The 21,042-nt window shown below is 49.0% G+C and overlaps 1 protein-coding gene across 1 annotated transcript in view; it reads left to right on the forward strand.

Moving 5' to 3' along the window:
• Positions 1 to 10,577, forward strand: part of PGS1 (phosphatidylglycerophosphate synthase 1) — a 43,525-nt gene extending 32,948 nt beyond the window's left edge. Inside the window, exons 9-10 of the mRNA XM_069951546.1 lie at positions 2,477 to 2,603; positions 10,314 to 10,577. Of these exons, the coding sequence (XP_069807647.1) occupies positions 2,477 to 2,596 (120 nt within the window). The 3' untranslated portion in view covers positions 2,597 to 2,603; positions 10,314 to 10,577. The remainder of the gene's footprint in view (positions 1 to 2,476; positions 2,604 to 10,313) is intronic.
• The last annotated feature ends 10,465 nt before the right edge of the window (positions 10,578 to 21,042 follow it).

The raw sequence follows: 21,042 nt of genomic DNA on the forward strand, positions 1-21,042 counted from the left end.
TATTATTGGGGGCCTTTACCCATTTAAGCAGTGACTCCCCCTTTGGTTCATTTGTTTTGCCTTTCCTGTAACTTCTCAGTTTCTTTTTCCTGTATGTGACTCAGATTGAGAAATAATGTTTGTACGCATCAATGGTGAAGTTTTGTAACCCGCTTCTCCATATAAAGAGTTGTTGTAAAATGAGCTTGTTGGCCGAGGATCCATTTCCTCCCCTGTATTACAGCAAGGACAATGACCACGAGGCAGGCGCTGATGGAAAAGATTGATGGTATTTGCATAAAGCGTGGCCCATCACCAGCCTGTTACACCAGCCCATGGGACCGGCCCCTGAAGTCTCTTTCCCTTTACGTCCCTTCACTTAGATTTACTGTAAGTCAGGAAATCCCTCAGTACCCTTCTGCTACGGTTGTGGGATGTGCTTGTCATGAGGCCCATGTCCCTGATGCACGTGGGTAAACTTCCTTATTACACACCCAGCATTGTCAGCTTACTGGCATTGGCATATTGTCAGAACAAATCCCATCAGAGCTGAGATGAGGAAACGCCGAGCAAGGGTCCACGGGTCCTGTCCGCTCTCATCTAGTGACTTGGATGATATGAGCAGCAAATGGGGGAAAAATAAATAAATAATAATAGTGTTAATATTAGTAAATAATAATAATGATGATGATAATAATTATATTAAGGGTACAAACCCACGCAGCAAATACGCAGCAGATTTGTTGGTACAGATTTGATGCTGTGTTCAGTTATTTAGATCTACTCTGCTGCGTGTTTGCTGCGTATCGCAGCAGTAAATACGCTGCCTATATGGTGTGTGGGGTTATACCCTAAATAAATATATATACAGACACACAGTGGTGCCTTGGTTTACGAGCATAATTCGTTCTGGGACTGTGCCTGTAAACCAAATCCGCTCTTAAACCAAAGCAAATTTTCCCATAAGAAATCATAGAAATGCAGACAATTGGTTTCACACCTCCAAAATAATTTATTATTCTGAATAACATGTAGAACAGATAAACATTCAGAAACAGCAGAATCTGTGATATTATAAGTTACTGTACAGTAATGGAGAGGATGGGAAACACAAAGGCGGACAGAGACTGCAGGGAGCAGGAAGGAATGAGCAGGGCAGATGTGGGCACATACATGCAGCACTCTGTCTGGGGAGAGAGGGGTTACAGCTATGGAGAGATTACCTTCACAGTCCTGTCCCCTCATGTAAGCCCCAGCCTGAAGTGGATCTGCTATTATTTGGAAGGTGAGGGAGACTTCCTGGGTCAGAGCACAGGGCTGTAGACCCCGCTATGCAGACCATGCCCCTCCCCCACTCCCCCTCCCACCCAGTACAGGGAGCTATTACACCAAAGCAATGCTCTTAAACCAAGTTACTCTTAAACAAAGGTACCATTGCAATGCACCACCCAGTTGTAAAGTGAGCCCAGCAGTATCCAGAGATGTGAGTAGTATGCTATTCTGCATGGTGTCCCCCACAATATTTAGGGTACAAACACACACAGCAGATACGCAGCAGATTTGATACTGTGTTCAGTTATTTAGATCTAATCTGCTGCGTATCGCAGCAGTAAATACGCAGCGTATAAGCCGTGTGTGTTTGTACCCTTAGAGGGGTTTTTCTTCTTTGTCCAATGCAGGGATAGGGACCCTTCGCCCCCCTGCCCCACCCCTGGTAATGCTTTACTAAAATGGTGAAGCCCCTAGAACATGTCACGTGATCTCATTCATCTATTCCAAATTATGGAAGTGTGCTGTGTTTTTCATTGCACCTATCTAGGTTGGATAATAACTTACATTGTTCTTTGGTCATCTGGAGGGGGAGACCTGCAGGCCATGGCCGCTCTTGGTATAGAAATGTATCCCGACCATTCTTCGCATAAAGCTGGGTGGCCACCCGCAGCGACATGATTACAGCTCCTGCAGGGCGGCGGCCTGAACGTGCCTCTGTTTACATTGGAATTATCACGTCCATTTATATCTGAAGCTATGGCGCTGTGTCGGATTTGTTGTACAGACAAAACAAATGGTGACTGACACCCTGTTGACTTATGTTTGAATAGCAAAAATAACAGACAGAGGCCTACAGCACAGGCCTGAACATAGCCTTAGGTGATGCCAGTTTTCCAGCAGATCACATGGGATGACAGAGGACGGCTGAGCACTGTTGTTCTCACATTATGGGAATTGTCGCTCTTATATTGTGCCGATATCTGAGCTCCGGTAACACTGTGCAGAAATGACAATGCTGGGTAAATGTTTCTGAGATCGCCTTCCCCCTAGCCTGCTATCCTGCAGCCGTACTGTGCGCTGGATACCAGATGAGGGGGCTTTGCTTACGTATCGTATCCATTGCCTTGTCTGGATCAGGTGGAACTGGACAGGATAACGCTGAAGCTTTACATGATGAAAGGACGCTGTGCTGTCAGGTCATGTGTGTTTCTATTGTCTTCTATAGGAGCAGCAGCATTTGTACGAGCGATCGTCTGAAGTGACCCCCGCTACCTTCCAGCATCCCAGCCGATATGTGAAGCTCTGGGTAAAGCTGGTAACGCCTCTGATAAAGAACTTCTTCTGAGGTCCCGGTGAGTGATGGGGGATATATATACTTCATCTTTTATTTTTGTATTGAATCCAATCGGATCAATCTGTCCTTTTTAGGGTTACGGTCCTGGCCTGGTCCTGGATTTAAAAAAATAAAAATTGTCATGTCCGGATCAGCTGGGTCCAGGTGCTGAAATCCGCACTGATTGCTAAAAGGAAGTATCAGAATCATATCAAATTTCATATCGGAATCAAATTTATATCTATCTCACCAATACAGTCAGTAGTGGGACTTACATGATCTTGTAAGTCCTACTACTGACTGTATTGATGAGATAGATATGAATTTGCCAGTATATTGGGAACTTAATTCTTAGTATGTGAAATTTGGTTTTTAAATTGTATGTGGACTGATTGAGAAGTGTTTTTTTTTTTTTTTTTTTTTTTTTTTTACACCCGTTTCCAGGTAATATCCTTTTTATGTCTGTAGTTTTTTTTAGTCCGTGTTAAGTCTTGTGATCTGAGGAAGAAGCTGTTATAGCTTTAAAACGCGTTATCGTTATGGACTAATAAACGGTAGCCGGCGCGGAATATCCTACTTTTTTGTCTTCGTTTTGGTATTCTTTCCGGGCCCCATACTGGTGGATGGTATTGTGAAATCTGCTGTGGCCGCCTGTGATAGACTACTGTGCGTTTGTAAGGTTGTTGTGGCTCATATGCAACCTATCCAGCTGAGCAGGTCCTTTGTGAGGATTACTGTTACTCCTTGCTGAAATTTATCACCCGATGAGGCGCTCTGCCCTCTTTTTGGTTTCACGTAGACATGTCAGAAGTTTGGATCGGTTGGATTCTGGGTGCTCAGGCCCCCTTTGATCATGAGCCGGGAGAAGCGCATGGCTGCAGGGTTCAGGCTCCGTTAAACATCAAGCAATACAGAAAAGGCAGCTAGAGAAGTTCTTACCCACGCACACATCTCCCGGCTCGTTCTAAACGGCGAGAGCATGACCACCCAGACCCCGGCTAAAAATCTTCTGACATGTCAAAGGTTTTGGAGTGACGGGGACACTTAAAATATTTTAAAATTTGTTTCTTGTTCTGCGAAAATAGAACCAATCCTCTTTACGTCCAAAACTTGTAAACCATTACAGCTCGTAGCTGTCAGGCTGGGTTCACACTTGCTTAGTGGGGCCCGCTTTCCAGGGCTCCGTCACAAGCTCCGTTTATTTGCAGTATCTGAGCAGACAGAACAGTCCTGAGAGCAGTAACGTTCCTAATCCTGCAGAATAAAAGAAGACCAGAAATGTAGAAGTAAATGGGAGATATTGGGGACCTGTCAAGATTCTGTAGTGTCCGTTCTTCGATGGACCACCTGGCTTCAATCAGACCCTCTACACATGTGTGAATGCAGCCTAAGGGCCCTATTCCACCGGACGATTATCGTTCAGATTATTGTTATCGGTTGAAATGCAGTTAGCGATTAACGACCGAACGAGAAATCGTTGATCGCTTTATAAGACCTGGACCTATTTTTATCGTTGCTCGTTCGCAAAACGTTCGCATATTGTTCGCATTGAATAAGACATCCTTCGGTCGTTCGCAATAGCGAAGAAAAACGATCGCAATTTTGATCATAAGTAACGATTATCGTTCCATGGAAATGACTGAACATTTTCAGGTCTTTCGCAATAGCGGTCGTTTGAGATCGTTAATCGTTAACGATTATGCAAGTGATAATCGTCCGGCGGAATAGGGCCCTAAAGGCCTCATTACACAGAGCGATAATCAGCTGATTCAGTCAATTATCTCTCCTTTTACTAGAGACCATGATTATCGGCTGATCGTTTCTTTAGGTCCAAACTAGGGCTGGGCGATTAATCGAATTAATTCGATTAATCGTCCAGAACGTTGAAATCGATTTGATTTTTTGTGAAAATCGTAAATTCGATTTTCACAAAAAATCATTTCGGGCTGCGGTGCCGGGGAGGAGCTGAGAGAAGGGGGGTTGCGGTGCAGGCCGGCGGGAGAGCCGTAGAGGGGCGGTGTGGGTGAGCGGGGAGAAGATGCTGGGTGGCCAGGCTGGAGAGGGGCGGTGCAGTGCCGGCGGCCTCCAGCCACTGACAGCGCCGCCGCTGACCTGCCCCCGCCCCTTCCACTGAGCGTCCCACTCCCCTCCCGGCCAGATATGGAGGTCCCGGGTCTGTGGAGGAGGAGGCCGCAGGGACTACAGTAGGTGGTGATCGCGGCGCTGCTCGTCCTGGAGCTATACAGCGGGATCGGGGGGCTCGCTGCAGACCCCCGTTCCCGCTGTATAGCTCCGTGACCCGCAGCTATGCGATCACCACCTACTGTAGTTCCTGCGGCCTCCTCCTCCACAGACCCGGGACCTCCATATCTGGCCGGGAGGGGAGCGTGTGTGTGATGGTGAGAGGAGGAGGAGATGTATGTGCCCTCCTGCTCCAATCACCTCCAGCTGCACCAGTCACCCCCCAGTCCCCTCAGTGTCCCCCCCCCCCCCCCCCAGTCCCCTTCAGTGTCCCACCCCAGTCCCCTTCAGTGTCCCCCCGTCCCCTCATTGTTCCCTCAGTGTCCCCCCCCCCCCGTCCCCTTCAGTGTGTCAACCCCCAGTCCCCTTCAGTGTCCCCCCCAGTCCCCTTCAGTGTGTCCCCCCCAGTCCCCTCATTGTTCCCTCAGTGTCCCCCCCCCCCCAATCCCCTCAGTGTCCCCCCAGTCCCCTCAGTGTCCCCCCCCAGTCCCCTCAGTGTCCCCCCCCAGTCCCCTCAGTGTCCCCCCCAGTCCCCTCAGTGTCCCCCCCCAGTCCCCTTCAGTGTGTCCCCCCCAGTCCCCTCATTGTTCCCTCAGTGTCCCCCCCCCCAATCCCCTCAGTGTTCCCTCAGTGTCCCCCCCGTCCCCTCAGTGTCCCCTCAGTGTCCCCCCCAGTCCACCCAGTGTCCCCCCAGTCCCCTTTAGTGTCCCCCCAGTCCCCTTTAGTGTCCCCCATTGTCCCTCCAGTCCCCTCAGTGTCCCCCCCAGTCCCCTCAGTGTCCCCTCAGTCCCCTTTAGTGTCCCCCATTGTCCCTCCAGTCCCCCAGGGTCACCCCAGTCCCCTTTAGTGTCCCCCAGTCCCCTTTAGTGTCCCCCAGTCCCCTTTAGTGTCCCCCAGTCCCCTTTAGTGTCCCCCAGTCCCCTTTAGTGTCCCCCAGTCCCCTTTAGTGTCCCCCAGTCCCCTTTAGTGTCCCCCAGTCCCCTTTAGTGTCCCCCAGTCCCCTTTAGTGTCCCCCAGTCCCCTTTAGTGTCACCCCAGTCCCCTTTAGTGTCACCCCAGTCCCCTTTAGTGTCACCCCAGTCCCCTTTAGTGTCACCCCAGTCCCCTTTAGTGTCACCCCAGTCCCCTTTAGTGTCACCCCAGTCCCCTTTAGTGTCACCCCAGTCCCCTTTAGTGTCACCCCAGTCCCCTTCAGTTTTACCCCAGTCACCCCTCATCTATACCTGTACTACTACACCCCTTATCCACTATACCTCCACTCCTATACCCCCTATCCACTATACCTCCACTACTACACCCTACGTAGATGGAGGCACAAACATGATTTCCTATACTATATGGGGCCTCTGTTACACTGGAAATCAATACAGTTGTTGTCTGAAATATTAAAATAGTATCTGATGCTGCAGGGAGAAAATGTTGTGTTTATTTAGCAAAAAAGGAAAAAAAAAATCGAGATTTAAATCGAGAATCGTCAAAAATTTTTAAAAAATCAAGATTTTATTTTTTGCCCATATCGCCCAGCCCTAGTCCAAACCTAAAATCACTGTCCGTCTGGTGCGTATCGCTCTGTGTAATAGACATGTGCAGCTGACGGCTAATGATTAAATAAACTGTTCATACATTACCTGCTCCCGGTCTCCTCCTACAAAGGGAGTGCGGAAGGGGCCGCAGCGGGGCTGCCCGGGTGATCACTGATCGTCCGGGCAGCCCATAGAGGATAGTGGTGGCCTGCTGCCGACGCTCCTATTCCACGGGGCGACGGCATCAGATTGCTGCTATCCTGGTCATTTGTTTTTCAACATGTTTGAAAGACAAATGACGCAACGATCAGCCGACATGAACAATGTTGGATGATAATTGCCTTCTATTGCGCTGGACGATTATCGTCCGTAACGGCCGATATCTGCCAAATATCGTTCCGTGGAATAGGGCCTTAAGTCTGTTAATATTATATGCAGAAAAACAAATCTACTCCCGATTGATATATATATTTTTTACCCTCACTATTACATCAGAACTAGAGAGCATAGTCCCCAAAAACTGATTGCTATGAGCAGTATTGGCCCGGACAAGCAGCTGTGTCGTGCCCCACCTCCTCAGGGTTTGTACTAGTCTCCCAGAACTAGTGGGGCGCTGCCATGTTGGCCACACGTAGTCCTGTGGCCGCTGTTGTTTCTGCAGTATGTGGGATCGGTGTTTGTTGATGTGGTCACCTGGACAGCGCGGAGCGGCGTTACTTCACTTGTCACCATCGTCACTCTCAGTCATTTCACAATTCACTACCCAGAAGAGGAAGAAGTAAGACGCACGGCCCTTTACCAGGCTGTCGCAGGTCTCTTCTGGGTGCCATGACTCATTTGACTTTTTTGCAATGAAGACAATCGGCGGTCGGCTGTTTCATGACTCCTGAGGAGAGTTCTTTACGTCGTCCCTCCTCTTTAAGAGAAGTAAGATTTTTTTTTTTCTTCATCAGAAACTGAAGTCATACTTCCTGCGAATGTGATCACCGCTGCTGCCGAAATCCAGATGAATCTGGACGTTTTCTGGGCTGAAGGGGCGAAATCTAGAAACACCCTCACAGTTTCACATGAGTGAATTTATGCAAATTTCACGTTGGTTAGCGTTGCCTCATGGCGGGACTCTCTCGGCCTCGGTTTCTGATAGTTTTGCATCAACAAAAGCTGTAGCTTAAATATAGAGCGGCTTTCCCTCGATGTGCATTACTGGAAAACAACTGCTGTGAGCCTGGGTGGGCTGCCAGGGGAGCGTTACTGAGAGCAGGGTAACACTCATTCCTTCCATTACATGGGGAGGGGGGGCCTGTGTCCCCTCACGTCATACCTAGCACTATGGGAAAGCAGGATTTATTTGGGGTCTGACCACTAGGAGCCTTGCTGATCAGAATAATTGGGGGTCCCTTGCCCCCTGAATACAACATGATATACCTTCACTAACTGCCAGATAAAAAGGTTTGGCAGTGAAAATCCAGCACGGCCAACCCTATTCACTGACCTCATCTGTAGTCAGGAGGCCGCCATACACTTTATACTGTAGGCCAAACCTGCTGGTGGCAGTGGGTTCAGATACTTTCAGTATAAGGCAGAGAAGGGGAACCTCCAGCTGTTACCAAACTATCGAGCCGGTGTAGTGTGATACGGGCCCCAACGCTGGAGCCAGGAAGTGGACTCGCTGTTTTCATCTATCCCTTCCCAGGGCCATAGTGAAAAAAGGTCTCCCACCCAGAGCACCCCTTTGACAAGGCCACCCTTCATTATATATATATATATATGTGTGTGTGGGGGGGGGCACGGTACATTATATCTGTGTGTGTGTGTGTGTGTGTGTGTGGGGGTGGCACGGTACATTATATCTGTGGGGGGGGCACGGTACATTATATCTGTGTGTGTGTGGGGGGGGGCACGGTACATTATATCTGTGTGGGGGGCACGGTACATTATATCTTGGATTTGTAGGGGGGGCACAGTGCCTTATATATGCGGGGGGGGGCAGGGTGCCTTATATCTGCAGGGGGCGCAGTACATTATTTCTGTGGGTGGGGGGGCACAGTGCATTATATGTGGGGGGGGGCACGGTACATTATATCTGTGGGGGGCACAGCACATTTCTGGGGGGGCACAGCACATTTCTGGGGGGGGGGTGCACAGTAAATTATATCTGGGGGGGCACAGTCAGGGGCGGATTAACTTTACCATAGGCCCCAGGCTGTTCACCAAGCCTGGCCCCCCCCCCCCCCCTGTAACTATGGCAGCACTAGCCTGGCGTTCATAGTACAGGATAGATAATGTCATGATGTCCTGATTTGTGCAAAATTGCCATAAAAAAACAGTGATTTTTTGCAAATCATGGCAGAAGTGTAGCCAGGAGACAGTACACCACTGAAAGTATTAAGTCTTTTTGGGTGGCCATGGGCCCCCCAGGAGCTCAGGACCCCGGGCTGCCAACCGAAACGCCCCTATTATAACCCACTACTGGGCACAGTACATTATATGTGGGGGGTGCACAGTACATTTCTGTGGGGGGGCACTACATTTCTGCGGGGGGGCACAGTACATTATATCTGAGGGGGGGCACAGTACATTATATCTGAGGGGGGGCACAGTACATTATATCTGAGGGGGGGCACAGTACATTATATCTGAGGGGGGGCACAGTACATTATATCTGAGGGGGGGCACAGTACATTTCTGGGGGGGGGCACAGTACATTTCTGGGGGGGCACAGCACATTATATATGTGGGGGGGTGCACAGTACATTTCTGCGGGGGGGGCACAGTACATTATATCTGAGGGGGGGCACAGTACATTTCTGGGGGGGGGCACAGCACATTATATATGTGGGGGGGTGCACAGTACATTTCTGCGGGGGGGGGCACAGTACATTATATCTGAGGGGGGGCACAGTACATTTCGGGGGGGCACAGTACATTTCTGGGGGGGGCACAGCACATTTCTGGGGGGGGGCACAGCACATTTCTGGGGGGGGCACAGCACATTATATATGTGGGGGGTTGCATAGTACATTTCTGCGGGGGGGGGCACAGTACATTATATCTGAGGGGGGGCACAGTACATTTCTGGGGGGGCACAGTACATTTCTGGGGGGGCACAGCACATTTCTGGGGGGGCACAGTACATTTCTGGGGGGGCACAGCACATTTCTGGGGTGGGCACAGCACATTTCTGGGGGGGGGCACAGTACATTATATCTGAGGGGGGGGCACAGTACATTTCTGGGGGGGCACAGCACATTATATCTGTGGGGGGGCACAGGACATTATATATGTGGGGGGGGGGGGGGTGCACAGTAAATTATATCAGGGGGGCACAGTACATTTCTGCAGGGGGGGGCACAGTACATTATATCTGAGGGGGGGCACAGTACATTATATTTTGGATTGGTAGGGGGGGCACAGTGTCTTCTATCTGGGGGGGTTGGGCACAGTACATTATATCTGCGGGGGGGGGGGTAGGACACAGTGCCTTATATCTGTTGGGGGGGGGGGCACAGTGCAGTATATAATATATATAATAATGGAATCAGAGTACAATATTTGCAGGTGTTGCTGAGATGTTTTGGAGTGGTAAGGAGGGGGAGGGGAGGCCCCAATCTGAATATTTGCCCTGGTGCAGGATAAGCTGCCAACGCCTCTGGTGTTGCTGATGGGGATAGTAGTTGATAGAGACATTTCTGGACTGGATACAATTGTTGCAAACCCTCAGCTGTGAGTAGGACTTAGCCTTGTGTTCTTCTAATGCTGCTTTGCTTTGTGTCTTGTATAAATGTGTGCGAGATCCAGTTATGGCTCCTATAATAGGGTGTACATGTATATGAGGTAATTGCTGTTTATGTCTCTCCTGTATTATTAGATACTGGTCTATGCACTTGTTCCCGGAATCACACGACTGGCATCTTGGTTCCTTCCAGTTACGGCCTCCTCACATTTTCTCGTTTTTTTTTTTCCAGGTCACGGTGGCGCACTACACCGATGGAAGCTATTCCAATATGGACGCCGTCTCCTGAGGATCCACCAAGATGCCTTTTATTGAGGACATTTTTTTTTGCTCCAGTATTACAGGCTCTTTGCAGCTTCTTCTCCCCCCTCCCCCGCCGGCTCTCGAGGTATCTCGGTAAAGTGTCTTCCTGCTAAGAACTGTGTTTTACTAAATTAAAAAGACTTATATATAATTCTGAGCGTTGTGCATGGAAAAAAATAAAACCATAACACTATAGTCATGTAACAACTTTTATGTGGGATTCCTGCACTGAACACGGTCAAATGGGATGATCAATACAGCATAGATGCTTCCAGAAATAATGGTGAGCGGCTTACCGGAGACTGTGTGCCAGCACATCTGCATGGGTCATGAGTCATGATAATGGAGGCCGACAGGAAGCTACAGGCTGATAGTAGGTGAGGAAAATAAAGGCAATTCTCAGAAAACCTTGCTGGTCAATGACATTGATTCAACGCCTTAACCCACGGATGACCAGCTGGTACGGATGAGCCGGTCATCCTGTGTATGCTCAGTAAGAATATCTATTCCATGTCCTTGTTACGTATGAATCATGAACCAGGCAGAACTATTTTAAGAACAAGGAGATTACTAGAAACTTAAATTAGAAACAATTGTCAGTCTCCGACTTTTCTGCAGAAATCCACAAGTAAATTGTAGTCAGGAGAGGAAGGAGAAGAGGGGGATGCAGCTGCAGCAACTTTCTCATGTTGTAAATATGACAGAATTTGCAGTGTATCTAGTGAGGGGATGTGGCCTAGTAGTGAATGGGCTCAGCGTGGTGAGAGGTGCTGTGATAAGAGATACAACATCATTACTTGTCACTGTCATCATTACGTTACTGTCAAAAAAACCTTTGACGTCAAAAGCTTTGCTTGGTTAGGGTCAGTTCAGGAATCGGCGCCGAAATTCAGACCGGAATCCATATGACGGACTCCGCTCGGAATTCCTCCTGTCTCAGCGCCTCAACGTAAGGTATGGGGCGCCCCCACTCTCCGCAACTCTCTGCACAAAGAATTGACATGTCAATTCTTTGAGTGGAGAGCCGGTGATTCCACTTGGAATCTTGGTGCCGATTCCTCAGTTTAAACTGACCCTAAGGGCCCATGTGTAAACTTCCCTCCCCCCAATTGATTGTTGGGTGGAGCTGGTAAAAACGCTTGGCGGTGCACCACTCTCCTTCATAGATGCACTGTAATCAGAGACTTGAGACTGGGAGTGAAGTGTTTAGCTGAGCTCTTTTTCCAACTCTATTTGACAGTCGATCAAAACTTTTGACACATCTATGTGACCTGTCAAAAGTTTTTGTAAAGTGACAGTAACTCTTTAAGGTGGTGTGGATGTAGACAAGTGCGTCTCAATGTGCACTGAACTAAACGCTATGAATCACTTAGACTGTCTAGTGTAAATTTACACTTTTACACACTTTTAGTAAATCTGCCCACTCCCCTTTCTATACAGTATATGTGTATGTGTATATAATATATATATATATATATATAATTTATATTTCTTGCTCGTATCATTGGGGGACACAGACAGTGGGTTGTTCTTTTGTTCGTCATTCTTCACTTTGCAGTTTTGGGTCTATGGCTATGGCAGAACTAAAGGCCCCAGGCTGCTCTGACAACCCGGCAGCACCAATAAGTGACAGAGAGCCCAGCCTCCCAGATGCCAGGACACACGTACAGAGTGGTAGTCTGAGCCACCTTGGTCCTTCGGAGCTGTACACACTAACCCCCGATCATTCTTGTGCCATGTATATACCCCGATATAGGGCCCTGTGCTATTAGAGGATGGAGAGAGGCTGGTGAGGGAGGATGCGGGTGACTGATGACTGTGGATTATATTGTTTATTGCTTGTAGGTAGAGACTTCTTGGAATGTGAGTCATGAAATCCGAGGTTAAATCGCGATTCCACAGACATAATAATACCCAGCGGCGTCATCTCCAGCGTTGTCAGGATGAGAAGATAAGTGAGCATAGTGGAAGCTTTGCAGTTCATGAGCCGTGAACGGCCGCGGTCCCATCCTCAGCCAGTCCTCTTCTATCCACATATTATATGGTGTAGATCATATAACATACATGGGAGCCTTCAGCCAATGATCCCGCTCCCATATCTGCTGAAGAGTAAGGCTATGTTCACGCAACATATATTTTCGTAAAAGTACGGCCATTGTTGCCGATTGGAACAACGGCCGTGCTTTATATGAAAATATACGTTACCTTGCCTTTTATGGAATCCCGTACGGAGCATATACACATAGTATACGCTCCTGCCGGGATCTCTCACAGCGCGGTAGAAAACTGACATGTCAGTTTTCTGCGGCTGCAGAAAACCCTGTCAGTGCACGCTATGGAGCGAGTGGCTCCGGCCGTACGCTCCATAGTGTGCAGTGGGGATTTCTGATGCGGGCGTGCAGGGATGCGCCCACATCAGAATTCTGCGGCCCTAAAGATCATCTGGCCGGTACTGCAATACTAGCTGGGATGATCTTTTCAGAGACTGGCCGTTCTGTGACCCGGCCGGTCTCTTACAGTGTGTGAACATAGCCTAAAGGAACACTCCAGAGAGAGTGAATAGTGTGATCTGCCTAATACCAGGCCTGAAGGGCAGAACATGACTGGGATCCACTTTATTTGGGGTTCCTGTGTCATGCCCCGCCCCCACCGCCCCATTCTGTTTATCATGTATGGAACATCCCTTTTAATAATGCCTTTGTATCCTCACTAACCTATGTTTATCGTGCAGTAAGATGTCGCCTCCTCAACAGATGTCTGGAAAATTCAGCAGGTAAAGTCGCCTCCTATACTGTTGTTTCCTGGAAAGTTGGTTGTCGGTCAATATACCTGCCATTACTGCTACTAAACATATTCACCCAGCTTTCCTGAACTCTCAAGTGTCAGATCTGTGTATCACTTCCTAACCAAGGTATATGTATCATTCTAGACCAGGGAGGGGGGAACCTTTGGCCCTCCAGCTGTTGCAAAACTACAATTCCCATCATGCCTGGACAGCCGAAGCGAAGCTCCAGGCATGATGGGAATTGTAGTTTTGCAACAGATGGAGGGCCGGAGGTTCCCCATCCCTGTTCTAAAAACTGACAACTTTGGTGGCTGCCCTTGGTGGTTGTCACCTAATATTGCAGTTACAGGTATAACAGGGTTATCCCCCTATCCGCAGTATAGGTAATAACTGGCTGATCGCTGGGGATAATGATAGAGCTGGTTTAGTGCTGTGGTACCTTTACCTGCTCTGGTAATTCCTCCCCATCATTCTCAGGATCGTTGGGGGGGTCCTATAGGTCGTGCCCCCCACTAACCTACCCCAGAGATATACCATCACTCTAAACCTCCCTGAGGGTGCGTTCACACCTACAGGATCTGCAGCAGATCTGCAGCAGATTTGATGCTGTGTTCAGTTATTTAAATGAAATCTGCTGCAGATCCTGTAGGTGTGAACGCACCATGAAGCATTATTGTCTAATAAAATAACTTTTGCTTTGTAAGATATATTAAAGATCACACTGGGTCTCACCCCTTGTGATCAGGAGATACAGATAAAGCGTGTAGCAGTGAACTTCACTCTCCGACCGTCCGTGTGATCTGACTGATTTTCACCATAGACCACAATGGAGCGACTCATTCAGATTTGATTGACAGTCGGTGAGCTGTTTTTCTGACCTGATTGCAGGAGGTCTCAGGGGTGACCCCCGGTGTGATCTTGTCATGTCAGAGGTTATTTACACTGTAAGGGAGGACGTATAGGTAACTCTCTATGTAATCGGATATAGTCACAGGCTTCAGGGCTGCCAGGATAATATACACAGAGAGCGGACGCGGCGGCCCCGTGCTCGCAGTTACTGTAATGGGACAATGCTCTCTGTCACTTCTCACCACTAGAGGAACATCTTGTTCCAATTGACCCTGTGAAGAATGTGAAGACCACGCGGCTATTTACGGTATCAGCCGCCGCGAACAACGTCCCTGTGACTGTAAATCCCTAAAGGCACATTCTACACGCCGCTTTTTATAGACCGCTGCCTTTTACATCAGACACTTTGAGGAGTTTTTTCTGCTATTAGTGGTAACAATTCTCTCTCTTTTCCCTTTCCTAAATGTTCGTTGCCAGAAGGCGAATACTGTCAGGAAAGGAGGTGTTACTTACTGGTAAGATAAGCGGCATCGTGTGCCCTGGGGCGCCCCCATATGGTTCCTATTGTTAGTAATAGCGAAGCTGAAAGCTGCTGAGCAGGTAAGAGCGCAGAGTCCGTGGGGGGTGGAGGGGGGGTCGTCTCTATAGAGAATTGTGCAGTCTGTATTCCCATTAATCACACTGACTCTTCTGTCACACAGCTCCACAAGTTACAGTAAAACACAGCGCTGTGTGGTCGCAGATAACCCTTTCCATGCTGGACTCTAGCCTATTACATGGAGCCATAACTTCCCAATCGGGCCGATTCGGCAAATTATCGCTCCATGTAATAACGCCATGTAAAGTCACCGGCCGCTGACCGCGCATTGCTACGTGTAATAATGATGCACGGCCGACAGCTATAAGGAAAATATAGTTTATACTCGTGTCTCGACTCCCCCAGTGTCCTGCAAATTTCCCTGCTCCCCGCAGCCGCCTCTGACACTTTTGGCCCCATATCTGTACTGACAGGCGGCTCAGCCAATCACTGGCTGCAGTGCTGTCCCGTCTCGACCAGTGATTGGCTGAGCCGCCTGTCAGAACAGATATAGGGCCAGAAGTATCAAATGTGGCTGCAGGGAAGAGGCAGTGGGACATGAAGGGAACATGGTAAGTATAAACTTTGTTTTCCATGTGAAAGCAAGGGCTGCATGGACATCGCTAACAATATATATACTGCAGTCCTGGGGTCACCTCTGTCTGCTTTATACTGCAGTCCTGGGGTCACCTCTGTCTGCTATATACTGCAGTCCTGGGGTCACCTATTTATTGCAGTCCTGGGGTCACCTCTGTCTGCTATTTATTGCAGTCCTGGGGACACCTCTGTCTGCTATATACTGCAGTCCCGGGGTCACATCAGTCTGCTATATACTGCAGTCCCGGGGTCCCCTCAGTCTGCTATATACTGCAGTCCCGGGGTCACCTCTGTCTGCTATATACTGCAGTCCCGGGGTCCCCTCTGTCTTCTATATACTGCAGTCCTGGGGTCACCTCTGTCTTCTATATACTGCAGTCCTGGGGTCACCTCTGTCTTCTATATACTGCAGTCCTGGGGTCACCTCTGTCTTCTATATACCTCAGTCCTGGGGTTACCTTTGTCTGCTATATACTGCAGTCCTGGGGGCCCTGCTGTCTGCTATATACTGCAGTCCCGGGGGCCCTGCTGTCTGCTATATACTGCAGTCCCGGGGGCCCTGCTGTCTGCTATATACTGCAGTCCCGGGGGCCCTGCTGTCTGCTATATACTGCAGTCCCGGGGGGCCCTGCTGTCTGCTATATACTGCAGTCCCGGGGGGCCCTGCTGTCTGCTATATACTGCAGTCCCGGGGGGCCCTGCTGTCTGCTATATACTGCAGTCCCGGGGGGCCCTGCTGTCTGCTATATACTGCAGTCCCGGGGGGCCCTGCTGTCTGCTATATACTGCAGTCCCGGGGGGCCCTGCTGTCTGCTATATACTGCAGTCCCGGGGGGCCCTGCTGTCTGCTATATACTGCAGTCCCGGGGTCCCCTCTGTATGCTCTATACTGCAGTCCTGGGGTCCCCGCTGTCTGCTATATACTGCAGTCCTGGGGTTACCTTTGTCTGCTATATACTGCAGTCCTGGGGTTACCTTTGTCTGCTATATACTGCAGTCCTAGGGTCACATCAGTCTGCTATATACTGCAGTCCCGGGGTCCCCTCTGTCTGCTATATACTGCAGTCCCGGGGTCACTTTTCTGTACCAGTGCTCCTCATACTGTGGCTTTCTAGCTGTTGCTGTTGTAGAGCTGCAGGTCGGGGGGGGGGGGGGTTACTGGGGGTTACTGCCCGATACTGTAAACCAGCGATCCAGGGACGGTCACCGCTACGTGTCGCAGAGCTGAGCGGGAAATCTGGTAGTTGATTTGCAGTCCTATGTAATAGCGCAGATGCTGCACAGCTCTAGGGGTTCAGTTCCAGTCAGTGATTTTTCAGTCGTTCCCCAGAGGGACGATAGAAGAGGACGGACAACTCCTCCTTCCCAGAACTGACTGTGACAAGACGGCAAGATTACCGGTGACATGTCCCTGCCAGGCACATACATGCATCTCATGGGGGCAGGCCACCTCTGTATGCACTGTACCCAGGGCTGGTGTAATGTGAGGCCACAGATGGTGGAACTACAACTCCCAGGATGGAAATAGATAATTGTCCTGTGTAATAAGGTAGATATACAGTACACAAGTCTGGGAAAACTGCATGACACTTAACAGGGTGTGGATAACCCCCTCCAGTCAGTGTGACTGCTGCTGCTACTACTCTCCGTATTAGAGTAGACAGATAATCTCCGATATTCCGGCTACTAATATGGCTGTGGTTATGAGCCAGGGTCTGGGGTGTCTGGTGGGCGGACCCCCATCTCTGACCCCCATCTCTGACCCTGTGTGACCCCTGGATTGGCGCATACGTCTCACATACTTTGTGCAGGGAAATCTATTGTCGTGAGTCACCAGACATTCAGTCTCATTTACAGAAATTCTTGTACGAGAGAACCCCGTTTATGAGAACTGGTCCCCTGGGGGGGGGTCGCTGTATACTGGGCTGTGAGATAAGGGGGCAGCGTGAGGCATCATCTCTCCCCCATATACTGTGGTGCCGTATTATACTGGTGGATTTGTTTAGCACAGGTGCTCAGGGGTGTGTATACCTTTGCACAGGTGTACAGTATATAGCGGGGGTACTATATATAGCGGTGTAGTCACCTGTGGGGGGTTACCATTGTGCTGTGATGGCGTCCTGCAGCTCATCGCACCCTCCAGTCTCACACTGTGACCCCTGCATAAGCCGCTGCTTCTTCCCTTTACATGTTAAAGGGAAACTGAAGCCATGTCAGGATGAGTCACGTACCTGCGAACACCCCGCCACCACGGCCGCCACTAAATTTCCTCTTAAAGAGGCCAGCGCTGACTTTACTCAGGAAACCCAGATAAAGGCGACGCTGCGGGGGCGGAGGAGGAGCAGATTGCAGATTTATGGGAAGTGTCTGTCACACTGCTCTTATCTCCTGTATACTGGATCATATGCTGTATACACACATGGTGCCTTCCATCTGATAAACCACACACACACACACACACACACACACACACACACACACACACACACACACACACACACACACACGTGTTCATCATGTGACCACCGCCAGCATTAGATAAACATAGCCCAGAACAGCGCCACACTTGCTCAGGTTGTATTTGGTATTGCAGCTCCTCTCCATTCACTTCAATAGAGATGAGCTGCAATACCGCACACAAACCGAGGACAAGAGTGGCGCTGTTTCTGGAAGAAACATGGAAAAAAGATTGAGGACGCTGCACAAAATGACCCCTGTCCTGTATCCGTCAGGGCATACACAGAATGATAGATTTCCTCTCCCTGTGTTCACAAAGAGACTCCTAGTTTCTGCATGTTTAAGGGGAGAATGACTGACTGACTGACTGACTATTGTTGATTGGTTGACCTGCTTGCTGATGGTTTCAACCAAGATACCAATAGCTTTGTGTTGTCTCTTGCTTTGTGTTATCTTTTAGTACTTATCAGCTGCGGTATGTTCTGCAGGAAGTGGTGTATTCTCTCCAGTCTGACACACTACTCTCTGCTGCCACCTCTGTCCATGTCAGGAACTGTCCAGAGCAGGAGAGGTTTTCTATGGGGATTTACTGCTGCTCTAGACAGTTTTTGCCATGGACAGAGGTGGCAGCAGAGAGCACTGTGTCAGACTGGAGAGAATACAACACTTCCTGCAGGACATACAGAAGCTGATAAGTACTGGAAGACTGGAGATTTTTTATTTTTTTTTAATAGAAGTAATTAACAAATCTCTGACACTTTCTGACACCTGTTCATTTGAAAAAAAAAATTGTTAAAAACACCTTTTAAATGTTGATACCCTGGGGGACTCTAGGGTCATCACCTTGCTGGGGCTCCAAACGACTTACTGTTTCCATCAGTTATCACCACTACTGTGGGATCTACAATGGACTTAGATCATTGCTGCATACATACATCTCTTGGCTGTCTGAGCATGCTGGGAGTTGTAGTCTTGCCACAGGTTGAAGATGATTGCTTGTGTGTGTGTATATGTGGGCCCCCTCCTATGTATGACTACTGTGCAGGGATGGGATCAGTATCTGGATTGTCACTGCTCTTACCGTCCGTTCTCTGTCACCTGTGATGCCCCCGGATATGCATCCTTATCTTAGGGGTGACTGGCAGCTGTATACTGCGATCACTGTGAGTGGTATATAGCTGTATACTGCGATCACTGTGAGTGGTATATAGCTGTATACTGCGATCACTGTGAGTGGTATATAGCTGTATACTGCGATCACTGTGAGTGGTATATAGCTGTATACTGCGATCACTGTGAGTGGTATATAGCTGTATACTGCGATCACTGTGAGTGGTATATAGCTGTATACTGCGATCACTGGGAGTGGTATATAGCTGTATACTGCGATCACTGGGAGTGGTATATAGCTGTATACTGCGATCACTGGGAGTGGTATATAGCTGTATGCTGCGATCACTGGGAGTGGTATATAGCTGTATGCTGCGATCACTGGGAGTGGTATATAGCTGTATGCTGCGATCACTGGGAGTGGTATATAGCTGTATGCTGCGATCACTGGGAGTGGTATATAGCTGTATGCTGCGATCACTGGGAGTGGTATATAGCTGTATGCTGCGATCACTGGGAGTGGTATATAGCTGTATGCTTAGAGCTCCACTAGTGGTGGCTGCAGGCAGGATTTTACCATCCCCCTCTCTATGCAGCGGGGGTCTGAGCTCTGTAGTCCTTCAGAGCAATTCTCATTACCAAAAGCACCTTAAAAAGAGCATGCTGGGAGTTGTAGTTCTGCAACAGCCTGAGAGCTGCTGTGGCGTTAGCAGAGATGTTGTGCGCACTTCCCATGTGGAAACCAGTGCAGTGAGGAAACATATGACGGACGCTCGGGTCTCCTCTTCTGCAACCAGGGTCTGCCTGCCCTCACGTCCCTTGCTTACATTACAGCCGCTGTGCCAACTCCTCTTCCTCTTCTGCTTTCCCAGAAGCGGCGCTCCTCTCTTTCTATCACACCAGGAGGGAGATAACGATAGTTTTTCATCCAACATCTCCTAAGGCAGCGGTAGGGAACCTGGGCTCTCCAGCTAAAGCTTTGGCTGTCCAGCCATGATGGGAGTTGTAGTTTTGCAACAGCTGGAGAGCCAAGGTTCCCTGCCCCTGTCCTAAGGTGTTATCAACTCTAGTGGTAAGATGGGTTTGTATGTATGGGGGATGGTAAAGTGCGTGTTTACTGTACAGGGCAGGTATCATCATCTTCATCAGGGCACATGACCCACTTCTGTGTTGCCAGTAATGTGGCGGTGACTTCGCTCCTCCCTGCAGTAAGTGCTGTATTCATCATGGAGAAGAGGAGTCTATTATGGCAGCAACATGTGGATTCCAGGAAGGAGGGAGGGAGTAACACTGGGGTGCGGTGCCAGGCGGGAGGGCGATTATGACCTGCAGAGACCTGTGCATCCTCGTGTCCGTACTGCCTGACGGACGGCAGTACGGATGCAGAGAGACGCTTGTATTAAAGCCGCCTTAGGTGGTCACCTCCTCGCGCACGGTCTGGGGTGGAGTTTAATCTTTTAGTCTTGCGTTTGGCAGCAGCTTAGGGGTCCCATTACACGGAGCGATTAACTATTAACGACTAACGATAATCGATCGCAATAGTGTTAATCGTTAACCTGAAATTGTTCACCATATTACACACAACGATGCTCGTTACTATGATCGTTTATTCCTTCTGATCCCAGCAAACCATGGACAATGTGCAACGACATACGAACGATTTTTCGATCGTTACTTGCAATTACACAGAACGATTATTGTTTAAATTCGAACAATATAGGGTTGTTGTTTTTTTTTTTTGCATGATAATCATCCTGTGTAATCGTCCCTTACTCTCATGTCTATGGCAGTCTGGAGTTGTGGCTGTGTATGGTGGTTTTTGGGCCTCATACGGCAGTGTTTTTACCTGTTTTATTACCCTTAAAGGGGTACTTCGGTAAAAATCTTTTTCTTTCAGATTAACTGGCTTCAGAAAGTTATATAGATTTGTAATTTTATATTCCTATAAAAATCTCCAGTCTTCCCATACTTATCAGCTGCTGTATGTCCTGCAGGCAGTGGAGTATTCTCTCCAGTCTGACAGTGCTCTCTGCTGCCACCTCTGTCCATGTCAGCAACTGTCCAGAGCAGCAGCAAATCCCCATAGAAAACCTCTCCTGCTCTGGACAGTTCCTGACATGGACAGAGGTGGCAGCAGAGAGCACTGTCAGATTGGAGAGAATACACCACTTCCTGCAGGACATGCAGCAGCTGATAAGTCCTGGAAGACTGGATATTTTTAAACAGAAGTAATCAGCTGCTGTATGTCCTGCAGGAAGTGGTGTATTCTCTCCAGTCTGACAG

Source organism: Dendropsophus ebraccatus, chromosome 14, assembly GCF_027789765.1.
Source record: "Dendropsophus ebraccatus isolate aDenEbr1 chromosome 14, aDenEbr1.pat, whole genome shotgun sequence".
Taxonomy (NCBI): Eukaryota; Metazoa; Chordata; class Amphibia; order Anura; family Hylidae; genus Dendropsophus; species Dendropsophus ebraccatus.